General features: G+C 39.7%; 1 protein-coding gene across 2 annotated transcripts; it reads left to right on the top strand.

Annotated features, from left to right (window-relative positions):
• Positions 1 to 661: 661 nt before the first annotated feature.
• lpar1 (lysophosphatidic acid receptor 1) lies at positions 662 to 17,022 on the top strand. Of its 2 annotated transcripts, XM_027010367.2 has the most exons (4): positions 662 to 942; positions 4,316 to 4,419; positions 8,190 to 8,941; positions 15,209 to 17,022. In XM_027010367.2, exons 3-4 carry the CDS (start codon positions 8,206 to 8,208, stop codon positions 15,508 to 15,510), a joined length of 1,038 nt encoding a protein of 345 aa, XP_026866168.1. In that variant the 5' UTR covers positions 662 to 942; positions 4,316 to 4,419; positions 8,190 to 8,205; the 3' UTR covers positions 15,511 to 17,022. The 2 variants fall into 2 exon arrangements, with proteins under 2 accessions (XP_026866168.1, XP_026866167.1); XM_027010366.2 differs by lacking the exon at positions 4,316 to 4,419.
• Positions 17,023 to 17,411: the final 389 nt, after the last annotated feature.

The following is a 17,411-nucleotide window of genomic DNA, read 5'->3' as shown; positions in this document are numbered from 1 at the left end:
AGAGGTCAGGTGATGGACCAGCCATATATTCAAAAGACTGAAATAAAGGAGAGGTTTGTGCAGGTTGCTTGTTGTTTGCTTTTTTGTGGATGGGTTGATGACGCACACCTCTGGAGAGCTACAGGCACCTGACCTGATGTCACTACCTGAAGACCAGACATTATGGACCCTTGAACTGGATCATATTTTTACCATGACATTTTGCAGTACCTGTAGGCACTCATGTGAGTCTGTTTCAGCCACCAAGTCACTGGCTTCATACAGTTTAGTGACCAGGATACACACTGTGTGTGTGTGTGTGTGTGTGTGTGTGTGTGTGTGTGTGTGTGTGTGTGTGTGTGTGTGACCTAACACACACACACACACACACACACACACACACACACACACACACACACACACACAGAGAGAGAGAGAGAGAGAGAGAGAGAGAGAGAGAGAGTAATATAATTAGTAATATATTTTAGCCCGTAACCCTTGTTTCCCACCTTATTTTTACGCATTTTGTGTAATACTGTTAATTTACTTGTTTCCCCTTTTGTTCAGTGCAATGTGTTTTTAATTATCCACGCAGTTTCTTCGTGTATGTGCGTGTGTGTGTGTGTGTGTGAGTGTGTGTGTGTGTGTGTGTGTGTGTGTGTGTGTGACGTCACTCACAGAGACAGCAGTCTGTAGAGTGGAGAGTCGCTTCAGTGGCGTGCCGGAGAAAAGCGGCGCTAAGTAGAATAACGGGAAAGGTGACAATTACTCCAGCCGCGTGTAACGCGCTTATCCCTGTGGATGTAAGATGAATATTCAACACAATCCAGGGCTTTACAGCAGAAAACAACCCTTCCATCCTGGACACGTTTTAGGAGCCGGACTCTGAAAAAAAAAAAAAATTTTGGGGGTGGGGGGGTGTGTTGGGCAAACTTTTGGAGCTATTAGCTTATTTTTCCAGCCGTAAGTAACCCACTCTTTAGCTTTTACAAGTAGAAAGATTGTGTAGAAAATACGCCGTTTGCAATGTGTGCTTTTACAGCGAAAGATGCCTGTCATCTATCTTCAACTGTGGTCTATTAAATTTGTTAATATAAAAACATTTATACTAGAAATACCGAATTCGCTAAGGCTGAACAGTCATCACGAAGACTAACTAACCTGTGAGGTAGTGGGTATACCTCTAGGCTAAAAAGCACTAACGCGTGGCAGGAGCCATACAGCAGACGGAGGAGAGGGAACAGAAGGAAAGTTTTGAATTTACTATTCTAAGTGGGAAGCAGGCACCGCGGCAAGCCCAGCTTTAGGTGTTTAACATGAAATAACATCAGACATAAATATATGGAGTCCTTTCAAAATATATTCCCGGAGGTTTTTTGCAAGGTGTTCAGAGAGATACCAAAGTAGCGTTTACCCTCCGTTTTCTCTAAACTCTAATCGACGCCTGTGCTATACTAGCGTAGATTGGTCTTATTCAGCAATACAGATAGGCATATCTTAATAGTAAAGTACTAAACCATATCTGTTGCATTTGGCTTTAGCCCAGACTATACGCCTTACTATGCGGAATTCTGCTCACTCTGGGTGGAGGACTGAAATTCAAATAACACCGTATAGAAACTGTTTTAGCTGGACAAGTGTGCTTGTGTCGTATTTGTAGTCTCGATGTCTGAGTATACAGACTCACACTCTTAAAAAAGATCTTAAAGGCTATTTTGCTTACTTGTGTTTTCCTTAATTATAATTTGTGATGCAGCAAATTCTTAATACTACATTACAGAAAGCTCAACATCTGAATGGTAACTCTCCAGAAACAGTCTGATTCCTTCTTAGGTTATACATTTTTAATAATGTGCTTTAAACATGCATCAATAGTTCAATTTCCATATTACCAAACCCAGAATAACCACTGATTTATCATGTTTTGAAATAATAAAAAAAGCAAACAAATTAAACAAAAGCTACTTTCATTATCTTTGCTTCACAAGTGGGTGTGAACATGGTAGAAAGACTGACTTTTCATTTAGACACACTTAATGAGTAATCTTTATGGAAACACTGATTTCAGTTTTGCTTTCATGCACCCGAGCTTGCAATTCACTAGAATTATTGGAATGTCATAAACTTTCTTGAATCTAGAATACTTTCAAGTTATGAGTGTTATATTTACAGGCACAAGACTTTATAGGAAGAATATAATAAGCAAAGGCCACTCATTTTAATCATACTGTGCTTGTATAAAAAAGGCTTGTCTCATATTTACTGGGAAAAGCTGAACTTGGCCAGAAGGTGGTCTGTAGCTAGCTGAACAGGAAAACAAAGACAAACACACACACACAGACACACACACACATACACACACACACACACACACACACACACACACACACACACACACACACATACACTTGCATGTTTCTTCATCACTGCACAGGTCAGATATGGGTACAGCTCTCCCACCCTTCCTGCTGTGTGTTATTGCTGCTGAATGGAAACATCAAACTTTGAAATGTGTTCAGTGCCCTTCAATTAAAAGGAGTGGAGCTCTGTCTAAAAATGTATCCTGATGTGCCTGGCCAGGCACTCGCAACCTGCCCCACTAAATGACTTCTTCCATTGTATGGTATCATTGAGTTCCACCCGAGCAGCGTGCTGGCAATGCCAGTGGGATATAAATAAATCTATTGCGATGTCTGTGGCTCAGTATAGAATGCATGGGAAGCTTCTAAAAGACTAATCATTTCAAAAATAGCTACCAAACTCTACATTGTGACTTTTTGTCATGTCCTGCTGCTAAGGTATATCAACGAAAACTTCACAATATCATTTTAGACAGCAAAGGCTGAGAAACCCAGACCATCTGCTACCCATCACAGTAGTATATGATACATAACACGTTGTTTTCTGTTAATTTACATACTATATAGACTATATAAATATTTTACATTTCAGAAAATTCTGACCCAGTGATCCTTATCAAGTCCCATATTTGGTCTTCAGTAGAACTTGTTCCCTGTTATTTCTGGTTAGGGATGGCTACTTCTCCTTTCCTTGACCATGTGTGAAAGAGCTAAAGCGTTCACACTGACTGCAACACATAGATGACTCCTTTACTTGCAAGGCAGATATGAGTTGGTGGTTATTTATCCAAAAACCAATCAACAAAAGACACAGATGCATGCAGATAACCTTAGCTATAAGGTTGTTTTCTTAATCACATGTTATAACACATTCATAGTAGGATTTTTTTAGTCTAGTTATGGATTATATTTATTCACTGTGATCATAATGACTCATTCCGTGAGTTTAAGTTGGAGTAGTTACTGATGGTTTGGTTTGAACATATCGGCTGTTTGGTTGTTTTGTGATGCTGAACCATTGGAACCCAAGTGGAAAATTATTATTTACAGATTCATAGAATCTGTCACATCTTAAAACAAAGGAATCTGACACTTAGACAATTCAACTCTGATTATTAATGGATATAATTTCTTTGAGATATTTTCACTGATTCAGGCCTGGGAGCATTTTGTTGCAACTGTTGGTACTTTACATCTTCCATAAAATAAATGCATGTGTAGTGAAGTAACTAGAGAGACATTGGTTTATCCATATGGATTTGTTCTACTTTTTGGTTCCAACAATAGTGTTACCAAAATGCTTCTTATCATCACACTGAAGCTTCTCATTTAACACCAGAAACTTGGGTGTGGGAAATTGACTTTTGATCTCTGTCTCTGCTTGCTATCAAATCTGATAGCAATTTACTTAAACTCTTCCTAATAGCTTTGAAATAACAGTGTATTGAACATATCACAACAGATTGCATCGTAGTCATAATGATCTATATACAAAGTGTAGTATTTCATATTTTTTTCTTTTTTAGCCATCATAATCTCACAGTATCAAACTGCAAGATTTGAGTACTTTGGTGTTAAACAACAAAGGCTCTCATGGTCTCTGATATCTTACCAACATGATACAGATCTGTCACTACAGCGATATTGTTCTCAAGGAAAAGCATTAGTGCTTTGTTGTACTCTCACAGACAACAATGGGGAACCAAATTGACCTTTCTTCCACTGTCATGCTAGCGAGTAGAAGGTCATAATGAGACACTGGAAAGTAAGTGGCTGGGACACCTACTGATCAAGCAGTATGTTGGATGAACTCTTGGTATGCAAAACAAAACATCTTCCTCTAGTATTTTTTGAATATGCTTCTGGACTGATGTCAGTGCTTGGTTGAACTAGTGCTTTTCCCCTTTTCAGCGGCTGTGCTACTTGGTATTGCTGTGCCTCTCAAACTGACAAGTATGGCCTTTGTTTTCTCTCAGCTCCTGCACCAACACTGTACTCTGTTAAACACTGGAATATGCTGGGAAACAGCATGCCATCTGCAAGGTTTCTCCCTAAAGGAAAGTAAATGTTTGGAAATCAGGTAACTCGAACAAGTGAAGCACATTATCTTAAATATTTCACACATATTTGTTTTCTGAAGTAGTAGGTGAGGTGTCCATGAGTAAGCAATATAGGGCAGAACAGTGACCCTTGTTTACCAGCCAAACAAATGGAGAGGCTCAAATAGGTAGGCTGGAGTCCTGATCCTGAAGTTCACTGCTTATATCTCACCTACTCTGATCCATGCAAACAAACTCAGTCCCAGTTTTCTTTTTCTAAATGAGTCAGAAGGTGAGAAGTCTATTAAAGTCCTTCGTCCCAAGAAGTAAACATTGTGCATGTCTACTCAAAAGCATTTGGCTTAGTGTGACTTTTTTTTTTTTTCAGGATTTTGGTGTGACATTCTGCCAGTGGCTCACCAATTTTGGAAGGGTGCCTTCATATAACTGATGGAAAATTAATTATGTTTCTAATTGATGGTATATCAATCCATACTTTGAATACTTCGAACGTCAAGTATGGCTTGGCTTGAAACACCATGCAAGTCACATGGTAGACAAGCATCGAGACTATTCTCTGTCCTGTCTTCCAGATTGTGTAATGAATTTCCTTTGGCTGACGGAGTCCCTTGCAATCTTCAAATGCAGACTAGACTTATTTATTTTTTGGAATATTTAGAATGACCATTGATCCTGCACCTGTTGGGTAACCAAAACTCTAGCATATATAGTTTGATAATGTTTGTTATTGCACTTATCATTTGAGCTCATATGTGTTTTGCACTTCTAAGCATCAGCATTGATACCTGTATTTCAACAGTATTCTAGTTAAATAATATCTTTTATCATGCCCTATACTGGCTAGGATACATTCCATGAGTAAATGACGAAGCACTTTTGTAAGTTGCTCTGGCTAAGAGCATCTGCCAAATTCCATAAATGTAAATGAGGGTAGTGTGATATTTGGCCTCTCCATGCTTGGAAAGGGCCTTGTGGCATCAAGTACGAGTGGCTACCAAACTGTTAGCAATGTCTATTACCTAAAAGGAGGAACTATGCTTGGAGTATTGGAATATTTCAGTACTGGAGTATTGTACTGATTCACATCATTTACATTTTTGCATAGTGGGCTATGGCACATGGCAGCCATGTGGACTCTCAGTTGAACCAGAAGTGAAAATGCACAAAACATGCACAGAAAAACAAAACACCACATATTTATGTAAAAAGAATATTTTGTGGTGTGTCCTCATCCCATATTTTATATGTGAGCTTTATCTAGATTATACAGTACACTTCAAGAAGTGTGTTTGGTTATGTTTAGGTGACTCAAATTTCTTGCCTGGTATTGTTGAGATTCCATTCACAAATAAGTACATAAATAAATAAATTAAATAAGATTAGAGGAGCTTAAAGCAATTGTAAACTCATGTGATTACAACAAGGACTTTTAGTTCCCTTGTATTTTTTAAATTATTAATAAATAGAGCATTGTCCATAGACAGAGCTGTCCAGAAACTCCAGATGGCTAACTGTCATTCTGATGACATTTAATGTGAAACTCTCTAAAGTGCATTGGCCCACTGGGCCTATACACAAATGCGAAGAATTTGTTTATTGTAAAATCCTGCTCTATTACCTTTTTACTGGATGCATACTGAACAGTGCTTTCATTGTGTTCTCTAACAGGCAGGGGTTCAAATACATCTAGGCTGGTTCCTTGTCTTTTGCACACCCGCAACCTGACATAGAGCAACAGCTCCTGTAGAAGATGCCTGTGCCTGAATCCACACGGCAACTCTGTCTGCACATTCTGACTGCTTCTTATTTGAATTGTGTTTTCAGTCAGCATTTGACCAGCAACTGTATGGAAACCAAAAATAGCAAGTCATATATTACTTTGAATATGTGAGTGAAAAACAAAAAGATTCTATTTATCAATCTAATATTGATATCTACTCATGAAACCTTTTTTTGCTTTATCTTGGACCTTGAAGCTTTTCACTTTTGAATCACTTTTGTAAATCTTTTCTTAGCTTGTTTAAGAATGTGGGTTTCAGCTACACAGGCTGACATTCATTTGCATACAGCGTATCTAGGATCGGCTTTGTTTGATGAAACTGGTGCATTTTAATTAGTGTATACGTTACCCTGTAAAGCACAAATAGACTAAACCCATTTCAGATCCAAAAGCTGCATTTTATGTGGACATGACATTCTTTAGTGGCAATTTTCATGACAACGCCACAAGGATACAGTGTTATCGTACTGACGCTGCAGGGCTGTCTGGAATTTCCTCACGAATCTCTTTATCCTGTGTGGACGGGAGCTGCGATAATCCTGAAGCTGTGGTCTTCCAGAGTGCAAAGTGGTGCAGGGTGGTCTCATCAGCGTGGTGGGGAGAAACTCATTCTTTCTCCTAGCACCCAAAGAAGGAAGTTTAGAGACATATGTGCACAGTCCATGTTTTGTTCAGTGCCATAAGCCCAGTGAGATCACAGGCCTGAGGCTAGATGATAACACACACACACACACACAATGCCAGGATCTGTCTCACTGGCACCACAGACAAGAGGCTTGGAATCACATACAAAAGGAAAGGTCACTCACTTTCGCCTGACATTTGGGTTCTAAACAGCTGATACCAGACAGCTGGGAGAATAAAAACTGTCAGTGTTTTGTGAGAGCATTTAATGACTGTTTTAAATAGTATTCATTTGCATTGTACAATCACACTGTACAAAAGAGTAAAACTAATAATTTTGAATAATTCATTTAAACTCACTAAATTGAGGTTTATGAACGTAAAAGCATGGCTGTACTCTCGGACAAGATTGGTTATTTAAGATATCAGGAGCAGATCTGTTAAGTTGTAGTGTATAGAAATGTTGTAGCTTTTGCATAAACATGGAAGGCATTTAAAATTCTCATGCAATTTCAATGACAACAGGTGGTGGTCATAAGTTGCGGATCAACATTTGGTGAAGGAACCAGCTGGATTAATCTGATCCTTGCCCACCCAAAGATAAACAACAGTTGTAAGAGTTTTTGGATATTTCAGCCATTCTGCAGACAAGTGCAGACAACTGGTCTCATGTTGTCACCATCATGTGAAATAAGTCACTGGTAGTGGTCAACCACCTCCTGTAATACATGATGAGGGTTAAATAACAGCATGTTTCCTGTGCTGGGTGTTTCAAAGCAGAGAATAATCCAGTTCAAACGTGGCCTGGCAGGGATGTAACTAAATGCTGTCTTAAGGAGTCTGAAGCCTGCATTACAAAGTACCAGTATGCTGTTTGTGTGCATTTTCATGCTAATGTGAGCTTTGTGTAAGCTTTGTTACTATATCTCAAAAAGCAGTAAATTATCTTTGCAAAATGGGTAGCATTCTAGGGACTTTACCTTTGCTTATGAAAATGCAAATTCTGTGGTTTACCTTTCCCAGTAACAACAACAGCATGCATGGGACTATGTCCATGAAGTTTACCTTATCACTGAAGACTGAAGAAGACCATATCCCTGCCCACTGAAACTTGTTTGCTTCAAATTATTCAAATGCAACAGGATTCTATTTTTTGTATACCCTGTTAAAGTCAGTAAAATGGGTTTCTGCTACAGACACATTTGCTTACTGAGAATTTAGGACTTGCCAAAAAGATTAACCTATTCAAAACATATTCAACTTTTAATTAACACATTTTCAGTTTTTATCTTGGATATTTTACACCAGAAGTTGTAGTTTTCACAATAACACCACAAAGCTACAGCATTTGTCTAATATCATTTCTTTTCTTTTTTTTTTATCCAGAAGTACAGCCTTCAAGATGGAAGAACAGTGCTACTACAATGAAACCATTGCCTTCTTTTACAATCAAAGTGGGAAGTATCTGGCTACTGAGTGGAATACAGTCAGCAAGCTTGTGATGGGCCTTGGGATTACAGTATGTATCTTTATCATGCTGGCCAACCTGTTGGTGATGGTAGCCATCTACATCAACCGCCGCTTCCACTTCCCCATCTACTACCTGATGGCTAACCTAGCTGCTGCAGACTTCTTTGCAGGGCTGGCATATTTTTACTTGATGTTCAACACTGGGCCCAACACGCGGCGTCTGACAGTAAGCACGTGGCTCCTGCGGCAGGGCCTCATCGACACAAGCCTGACGGCCTCTGTTGCCAACTTGCTGGCTATCGCCATTGAGCGCCACATTACAGTGTTCCGCATGCAGCTGCACACGCGCATGAGCAACCGACGCGTGGTGGTAGTGATCGTGATCATCTGGACCATGTCCATTGTCATGGGTGCCATCCCCAGCGTGGGCTGGAACTGCATCTGTGCCATCAGGAGCTGCTCCAGCATGGCGCCTCTATATAGCAACTCGTACCTCGTCTTCTGGGCTGTCTTCAACCTGGTGACCTTTGTGGTTATGGTGGTTCTCTATGCCCACATATTCATGTATGTGCGCCAGCGTACCATGAGAATGTCACGGCACAGCTCAGGCCAGCGGCGGAACAGGGATACTATGATGAGCTTGCTGAAGACGGTGGTGATCGTCCTGGGTGAGTTTTGGCCTTCAGAACAGGGGCTGGTCAGAGACTATATTTCAGTGTTTTCAGTTGGGAAGGGCAGTCTAAGAGGCACCTATGGGCTGACATACATATCCCAGACATACATATTTGATATTCCAAACATATAACCTGTAATATATAAAATTATTGGCCATTTTTTTCATTTTGTTTTCTGTTCTGTAATTACCTAGCTGACTAATACAGCCATTTCATCATACATAGTGTATTGAAATGGATTTCAGACACATTTATTTACCATTCTTTTAATAAAGACATTAAGGCAAGCTCAATCCATTAATATTATATGATATAATTTCTAGCATATGTTTAATGTGGCAAATTAAAATGGTGAGAACTTTCAAAATGTTCAGTTCTCTGGACCAGAAAATAAGATCCCACTGGTCATTGGGGTACAAAAAAAAATGCGATCCACTTCCTGTTGCACCTTCAGCAAAGGCCACTGTTCATAATCCTGCCAAGAATGTCAGATTTCTGGAATCAAGATAGCATACTGTATGTTGTTGTTTTTTTAGTTTTTTTTGTATTGCAGTGATGTCACATTATCATAGCTTTGTCCTTGGGGCCTACATATCAACCCTGGTAGCCGTTCTCACCGTACATTATGCTCAGACTACCATGTGTTCCCTTGTGCAAGGAGGGGAGCTGAACAGTGACCTTGGCTGTGTTTAAAGTAGACTGAGTAGTGCAACCCTCCGTCCTCACCCTCTTTTTTGAATGCCATTTCTGTTCCCTTCCACTGAAACAGTCATGCACGTGTACCTAGATAGCCCGGGCTGCCAAAGTATGTTATCCAGTTGCAATGCCAGCTTTTGAGCATTCCCAACAATGCTTGTTTTGAGGGCTCTACAGCAGAGAGCCCGTCACCGTGGTCCTGTCGCCGGTTCCAGTGTTTGCCTTGCACTGCATCAGAGTCACGCCTCGCCCACTCCTGAAGCGAAGCTGAGGCAAGAGAAAGGACTCCAGTCATTGGAGGCAGGGTAGGGTCCCAGAGTGCCAGAGCCAGCAGGAAACAGTGCTGTTGTTGTTCGGCTTGTTTGGGGCTCGACAGGGGGCTCTGGGGAACGAGGAGAGTGGTGGATCAGAGTAGAGGAGGACCAGACACAGTATGGAATAGTGTTCCAGCTCTGCTGATAAGAGAGCTCTAATATTGTTATACTCTGCCTTCGTATACGAGTGCATGAGTGAGGACTGTAAAGATCTCACCCATGAGATGGTCATTGGATTGGTCAGTCATACTTTGCTCTGTTCTTCACAGTGTAGTTTACCAGCACATCACTGTAGTTTATCAGCATATTATGATCGCTTGAAATCCTCACATTAATCAAGCAGAGGAATGGGAGGATCCTTAGTTATTTAGGCACTGAGGCCTTATATGCAAATTTAGCTGCCTGTAATATCAGTATATAATGTCACAAACAGGATTAGATCACCTACCTGCCTGAGCAGACTCAGTGAAGTATGGGTTATTATAGCACATTCATTATAGTGTGTGTTTATGATATAATCTTAAGGTCAATTATTTTCTCCTTTGCGAGGGGGGTAGCGGTTGGGGCTGTGGGGGTGCAAAAATCTTTTAATTTACACACAGGGAACTAACATGAGAATTTTTAATATTTTTTTTCCTCTATCAGCTAGTGCTGACCCTCAGAAATTCTCATGACTCATGACATCTTTCTATGTGTGCTTTTACCAGTCTATAGCGCTGGGCTGAAGTGGCCCAGTTTACAATATAAATCAATCATTTTGGAGAAACTTGGACAAGTAGTCAATAAACTCGACAAGATTATCCCCCCTCTGGATATTAATCTAGGTACTTGCCAGACTGGATGCCAAGATGTGACAAACTCCAAAGCTCACAAAAGATATCACACAAAACAAAAAATCCCTGTGGTGTAAATTAGATTCCTTCCATCATCAGATTTTATGTTCAATTCATACTTTTCTGCTTGTGTTAGGTGAGTTCATTGTGGTGCAGTTCTATTATAAGTTTGTAGTGGTACATATACTTTCATAGTCTTGGTTATATAGGATAAGGTACACTGTGTTGAAAGCCAACTTAGAAGTGAAGCAGGCCACAACTTCTCAGTGAAACTGTCTTTCTAAGTCACACATTCGCTGCACAGGTGAGCATGCCAGTTATGACTCTCAAGAGGCTGGTGAAGGGTTATTCCAACTCCCAGGAGGCTGGAGAAGGGTTATTCCTGATTCCCCCAGGGAAACTTTATCAGAGATGGAAAAGAACAAGGCTCTTGGACTATCTGCATCAAGCTTCATAAATAGCACAGCCATTGGGTATGGAGGCCAGTCCACAGTCTAGAGTGTTCAGACTGATGCCATAACTTTACTGCTGACACTTGAGTGTTCCGTTTTAAATGCCATGATATGTAGGCTGAAACCTACATTAATGCATTATTCCACAGTGCTTGTTACTCAAAGTTCTCATAAAAACTGGCATGTTAAAGATGGTTTTGTTTGCAAACCTTTGTTGTTGTTATATTCATTAATAGATCTTAATTTTGTAGTAGCCAGTTCAAGGACAAATTTATTTCGATGCAACAGTCCTATTTGACTAAACAGTTTCAGTAGCCATGATTCCAATCTGTGCAGTGCATTGAATAAAATGGTACAACTGTTATCCTTCTTCTGAGGCCAAGCAAATCATCTGAAAAACACAAGCTTAAATGGACCAGCAAACAAGCTGCTTGTTCCCTGTAGTGCAGGCAAGGAACTCAATTTGTGAAAATGATAGCAAAGGTCTCTTGAGAGACCTAGCTTTATAAAGCTAGAGGTTACATGATGTTACCTGGCCAGCTTCAGGTGCTTCTAATTTCAGAATCTGCTAAACTTGGTTTGTTGATTTAATGGCTAATTTAGTGCTAAAGGGGCACTGCACATTGATTATAGTTTTGATTCATTGTCTATTTTCTATGTAAAGAGTCATATAATATTTTCCTAATAGATCCTAATAGATTGTAACATTCAAAAAGTGGCAAAGTACATAAGATTTGTTTTGAGTGTGGCCTAGCTCCTCTCTCCATGGACAACAGCAAAGATGTGTCAGATCGACTTAGAAGAGGTATATCCTGACCATCCAGTTATACCATTTCATCTAGCATACTTACTTTTATTTTGAGTAAAAAAGGTCTATGTGGTGGATACATACACCAGCCCATTGTTTCACTCCATGGCTTGCTCAGTAGCAAAACATGAAGGCAGATGCCATTTACAGTAAACACACAATTTGACCCTTTATGGGTTAGCATCTGGAGTGAAATCTGGCTTGACTGTAACAGCCGGGTGTCAAAACAGCTTGAGAAGGACATTGACTGGGTGGTGCAGAACAAATATATGTCCTTTTAAATCTTAAGCCTGTGTGAAGGCTAGCAAAACATGTGTGATTGGTACATGTTTTTTTACACTGGCATTGGTGTCTCAGCGAGGTTCCATTAACCACCCCCAAACACACGCACACATCTGTTAACACCAGGAAGTGCATATAGTTCTAGAGAAGCTCCAAAGTGCTGAATTGGAAAGTTTTTTGTGCACTGCTCAACATTGTTTTTGATGATTAATGCATTGTAGTGTGTGTATAGTTTACTGTGGTTTATTATTGTAAGTTAGACCAAAAACATAATATCACATTATTTGCTGCCCTTTCTTACAAAAAGCACTGGATTATCACACATCTGTTAGATCAGCCTTTCTCCATTCCCATGCAGTTCTAATTTAGAACAGCCAAATAAGTTCCTGTGAAAGGTCATTCTGTGGCACCTTCATATGTGTCTTGGTTACAGAAAAAGGGAAAAACACTCCCTTTTGTATAATCTCAGAATGTGGGACCTTTTTTCACAGAGTATACTACATCACTGTTGAATAAGGTGAAATGTTAAGCTTTTAATCAGAACAGAGCATTGCTTATGTCTGTCATGGACCATAACAGATAATTACTTGGGCCACAAAAGAGACGGAGTCCACATAAACCACAGTAGTATGTCATTCCCGGAGGTAGCAACAATTTTTAGTCTGTATTAGAACAGTCAAGTCATTGTGCCTAATTGTGTTAATACACCTTGACGGAAGCATTAAATTGAAGTCTTGCTTGGAGTCAATGTAAGGCTTGAGCAGCTGCCCATTTAAACACTTTTTCAGCTTGAAAGTAAGAGACCATCTGGAGAGGGGAGGGGTACTTGAATGAAGCTAAAAAGCAACTTGTAAATGTGCATATTACAACATCATGGCATTAAGAGTGATTAACTGTTTTATAAGAGAACGATTCAACTGAGGTTTTTTTTTAAAGAATCTGTCACCATTGTATATGAACTTCACAGACAGTTGACAAACATTTTTCTAGAGAAAAAAAGTATGGATTACAAATTACAGGATCACTAATATCAGGATCCAGGTTTAACTTGGTTTTTTGGAGTATATTTGATTTCTGAGCAACCAGTGAGCTCCAGTTCCTCAAGCCCCAGGTTCCATTATACCATGATTGTATGGCTGAGTGATTCAGTTCAATAAAAAGTGAGATATTCTTTCAGTTATTTCAAAATGCAGTCACTACTACAGCAGTTATTGTTTGCTGATATCGGCATTCAAATATTAACCTCAAAACCAAAAGCAAATTTAAAAATGCATACTCAGTCTCACTGACAGAATGTAGAACATCTGTTGTATGACGAATGCGCATATTCAGATCCGGCTGACATATTCACAGCCTTTTTGCACTGTCCAGTGTTAATAGATACTCATTTCATAAACATGGCCATCTAATTATTCACTTATACACTGAATTAGGGAAGTGGTATAATCTGTGAATGATCATTCATTGCATTAGTCTTCAACTAGTATTCAACTTGAGTTTTTACCTTTACAGGGAAGCAGCTGGCCTTTTCGTGATTCCTTCTTGGACAGGAAGAGCAAGCCACATGTCTCATCATTTTCATTTACTTGCTTTTTTGAAAACATGTTTCTTATAAATTCAGAAGTTTCTAGCTCTGCTTCAAGTTCAGCTCATATTCTGTGTCTATCATGGTGCACAATGGTGCTTTTTCTCAAATTATCTTTAGGTCTGAATTCACTGCACGTTACCAGTACAGACTGGCATCTCTTCTAGTCCTTCTAGTATGTCTTTATCTGATGATTTAGTGTGAACGTGGATGACATTCACTGAAAATTCAAAATAAACATGAAAAACTAACTTTAGCTATGTATGCAGGCGTAGGGGACGGGTAAGCAGGACACACACTGTGGGGGTCCTTGAGCTGATGACGGCCCCTACGGAGGGGATCATAAATTTTAAAAATATAATAAAACTTTTGAAAAGGCGGTGGTGCCCCAGAATTGCACAAAGCCACTGTACAAAGCCAAAATTAGTTTTAATGTTTATTTTGAATTTTCAGCAAATTTTATCCATGTTCACATTAAATACAACATGCAGTCCAAGAGCAAAGCCGAGCACAGGAACCCTAGTGGAGGAAATGAAAGACACAACAGCACCTATGTCCAGCCATGCTCCCCACCCTGCAGAGTTTGGACAGGAAGAGCAAGCCACATGGCAATGTGATGCTGGATCTGGCTGGTCGGAGTTTATCTAACTCCTGAGAGACTCTGCATAACTTTCAAGTGATGTAAAGCACGATAGAGCAGCTGTGTTCGCTAGCAGAAAAGCAGACGCATGCAAACATTGCTCTCTCTTGCAAAATAACATCTGTGGCCCAAATATTTATGTTTTCCACACACACACGCACGCACACACACACTGAGAAACGTCTGTTGGAGAATGGAAAAAAGAATGTGCGTCATCAGTTTGTCAGGCTTTTTCTAAGATTATTCCGATAAAGATGTGATGCAAACGATGTGAGATTCCATGCTGTGTGTACTTAAATAGTCCCAGAGATTTCAGACCCTGACATACCTGTCTTCTTTACCGCATGTTATGAATATCTCGAGGAATAGTCCAATAACAGTATTTCAGCATAAGGGTGGTGGCATGGTGCAAAGAAAACCTCCTGCAGGGCTGACCATTAGCATGTAGTAGACGTGAAATACAGAACAATGCTAAATTATACAACAACGAATGTCAAATTTGCCTCATTAACTAATTTTAATTAATCCTGTCAGTAAATGTTCCTTTGATTGTAAGAAATGAAATGATGACACATTAGCTAGGTTTTGTCATTGTTTTGCACAAACTGAAAGGGCAATGCTGATTACTTCTATTCTTTCCCTCTTCTCCAGGTGCGTTCATTGTATGCTGGACCCCTGGATTAGTTCTCCTGTTGTTGGACGTCTTCTGCCCCAAATGTGATGTGCTGGCCTACGAGAAGTTCTTCCTCCTCTTGGCAGAGTTCAACTCAGCCATGAACCCCATCATATACTCCTACCGGGACAAGGAGATGAGCGTGACCTTCCGGCGGATCCTGTGCTGCCAGCGGCAGGAGAACGCCAATGGCACAGCGGAGGGCTCTGACCGCTCCGCTTCCTCCTTCAACCACACAGTTCTGAGCTCGCCGCACAATAATGACCACTCAGTGGTCTGACGGTGGCGTGCCAGCGCAGCTGGGACTGTCAGGATTGAACCCAGGCTGGGAGAGGAGCACCTTGCCCAGTAGCAGAGCTGCACAGGAGACGTTTGTATCAGTGGTGACGTCATTTTGGAGGGATTAGGGATTTAAATCGAACAATATGAGTTTTTAAGGTTCAGCAAGTATGATCACTGCTTTGGCAATGCCAGGAGAAAGCCTAATTAAAGAGCCTAATTAGTAATTTCAAGTCATTTCATTAATCTATTCCAAGTCATGTCAGTTATAAATTTTGGCAGTATCTGGATTAATTCATAGTAGGACTCAGAAGTAATTATATTCACATTTTATGCTTAGGCCTTTGTATTACAGAGATAAGGAGTGCACTTTTGGGAGCACTGAGGAATGGTATCAGTTTGCCATCTGGTATTGTATGAAGAACATGTGGTTTGTACCTTATTGGCTTTGTGACATTCCCAACTTTGCACTGCGGTTTCTTCCTGTGCTATTAAACATAGAGTAGAGACATGTGCTACGCACATCCAGGGTGAAAAGAAACCATTGGTGTATCAAATATTTTAACTTTGTGCCAAGAAGAATTCCAGGTAGTCCATGATTCAGTAACATGATTCACTTAGAGATTATGCAGCTTCATGGGTTGTTCTTGGGCATTTTTGTCCCAGCATACCAAAATAGCATCAATAAGTCACCTTCTGGTCTTTGCTGTGACACTGGTAATGAAGTAAGTAAAAAGCAATGTGTAAGTAAAAAGTAGTGTTTTTTAGGTGGAATCTTTGTCAGTATCTGCCAGCTCTAATACAAGTAGCTTCATATCTCTCTCTCTCTCTCTCTCTCTCTCTCTCTCTCTCTCTCTCTCTCTCTCTCTCTCTCTCTCTCTCTCTCTCTCTCTCTCTCTCTCTCTCTCTCTCAGTGGGGTCCAGCATAAACAAGGACCACTTGCACATGAGCCATTTTATTTTTTCAGGGAGTCCAGACTGTGGACTATCAGGATATGGAAGCCACAAATGCCCTGTATAAGACCCTTTTATATGTTTTGTGGAGAATATTTTTCTTTTACATTTTTTGGTAATTTTCAGGTTTCACTGGTGAATGGATGATGCTTCACTAACAGACATAAAACAGAACCAATATATTCAGAAAGCTTGTAATAACAGTATGACTAGTTGCTAAGAAACAGAGTAGGCTACAGATCATATGCAAGCCCTGGCTAAGGTTATCAGTTTGACATTGTATATGTTCAGTATTAATGGCTGACATATACAATGACATATACAGTATTAATGGCTGACATATTCAATACAAATTATCTTTGTGTCATGGCCTTTAGCACCATAAAATGTAATTATGTTGGAAAACAACATAAATACATGTTGTGAGTAAGACATAAGAGAAACTAAATTATCATTGAAGGTTGGTCTGTTCTTCCTTTGTGAGTTTATGTATGTATGTATATAATATATGTATATATTCAATGTTAGTCAAAAGGGGAATGTTTATTTTTAATGATTAAAAAAATTGTCATTTTTTAAAAAATGTCATTTTTGCTCAGTTGTATCCTGCTTAACACGTTTTTTTTTTTTTTAAGTTAATTTTAAATGTTTAACCAATCATATTCAGTATCCCTTTACTTATTATGAAGTTCTAGATAAATAACTGGTCAATGAAGAATGGAAGATTTTGCAGAAGAGTGTCAAATGCAACAATAGATACTAACATTTAAGTATAACATGACACAAAAATTCCTGCAATGAAGGGTCTTACCGAAACTTTATAGGTCATAATGATTTATCTCCTTGTTAGCAGTTTAACCTATGCCATTTAACTGGCAAATAGCCTAGGAAAATTCCGCAGATGATTGGTCCACTATTTCCTAGCAGCTGATTAGTCTATTATTGCTG

Source organism: Electrophorus electricus, chromosome 17 (assembly GCF_013358815.1).
Source record: "Electrophorus electricus isolate fEleEle1 chromosome 17, fEleEle1.pri, whole genome shotgun sequence".
In the NCBI taxonomy this organism is placed as follows: domain Eukaryota; kingdom Metazoa; phylum Chordata; class Actinopteri; order Gymnotiformes; family Gymnotidae; genus Electrophorus; species Electrophorus electricus.
This window is presented reverse-complemented; position numbering and strand designations above follow the sequence as displayed.

What these genes read in the sequence shown, in the direction of transcription:
- lpar1 (XM_027010366.2), top strand. Translation starts at nt 8,206, where the DNA reads ATGGAAGAACAGTGCTACTACAATGAAACCATTGCCTTCTTTTACAAT. An exon ending in GACGGTGGTGATCGTCCTGG is followed by an intron (nt 8,942 to 15,208) that starts GTGAGTTTTGGC and finishes CCTCTTCTCCAG; the next exon opens with GTGCGTTCATTGTATGCTGG.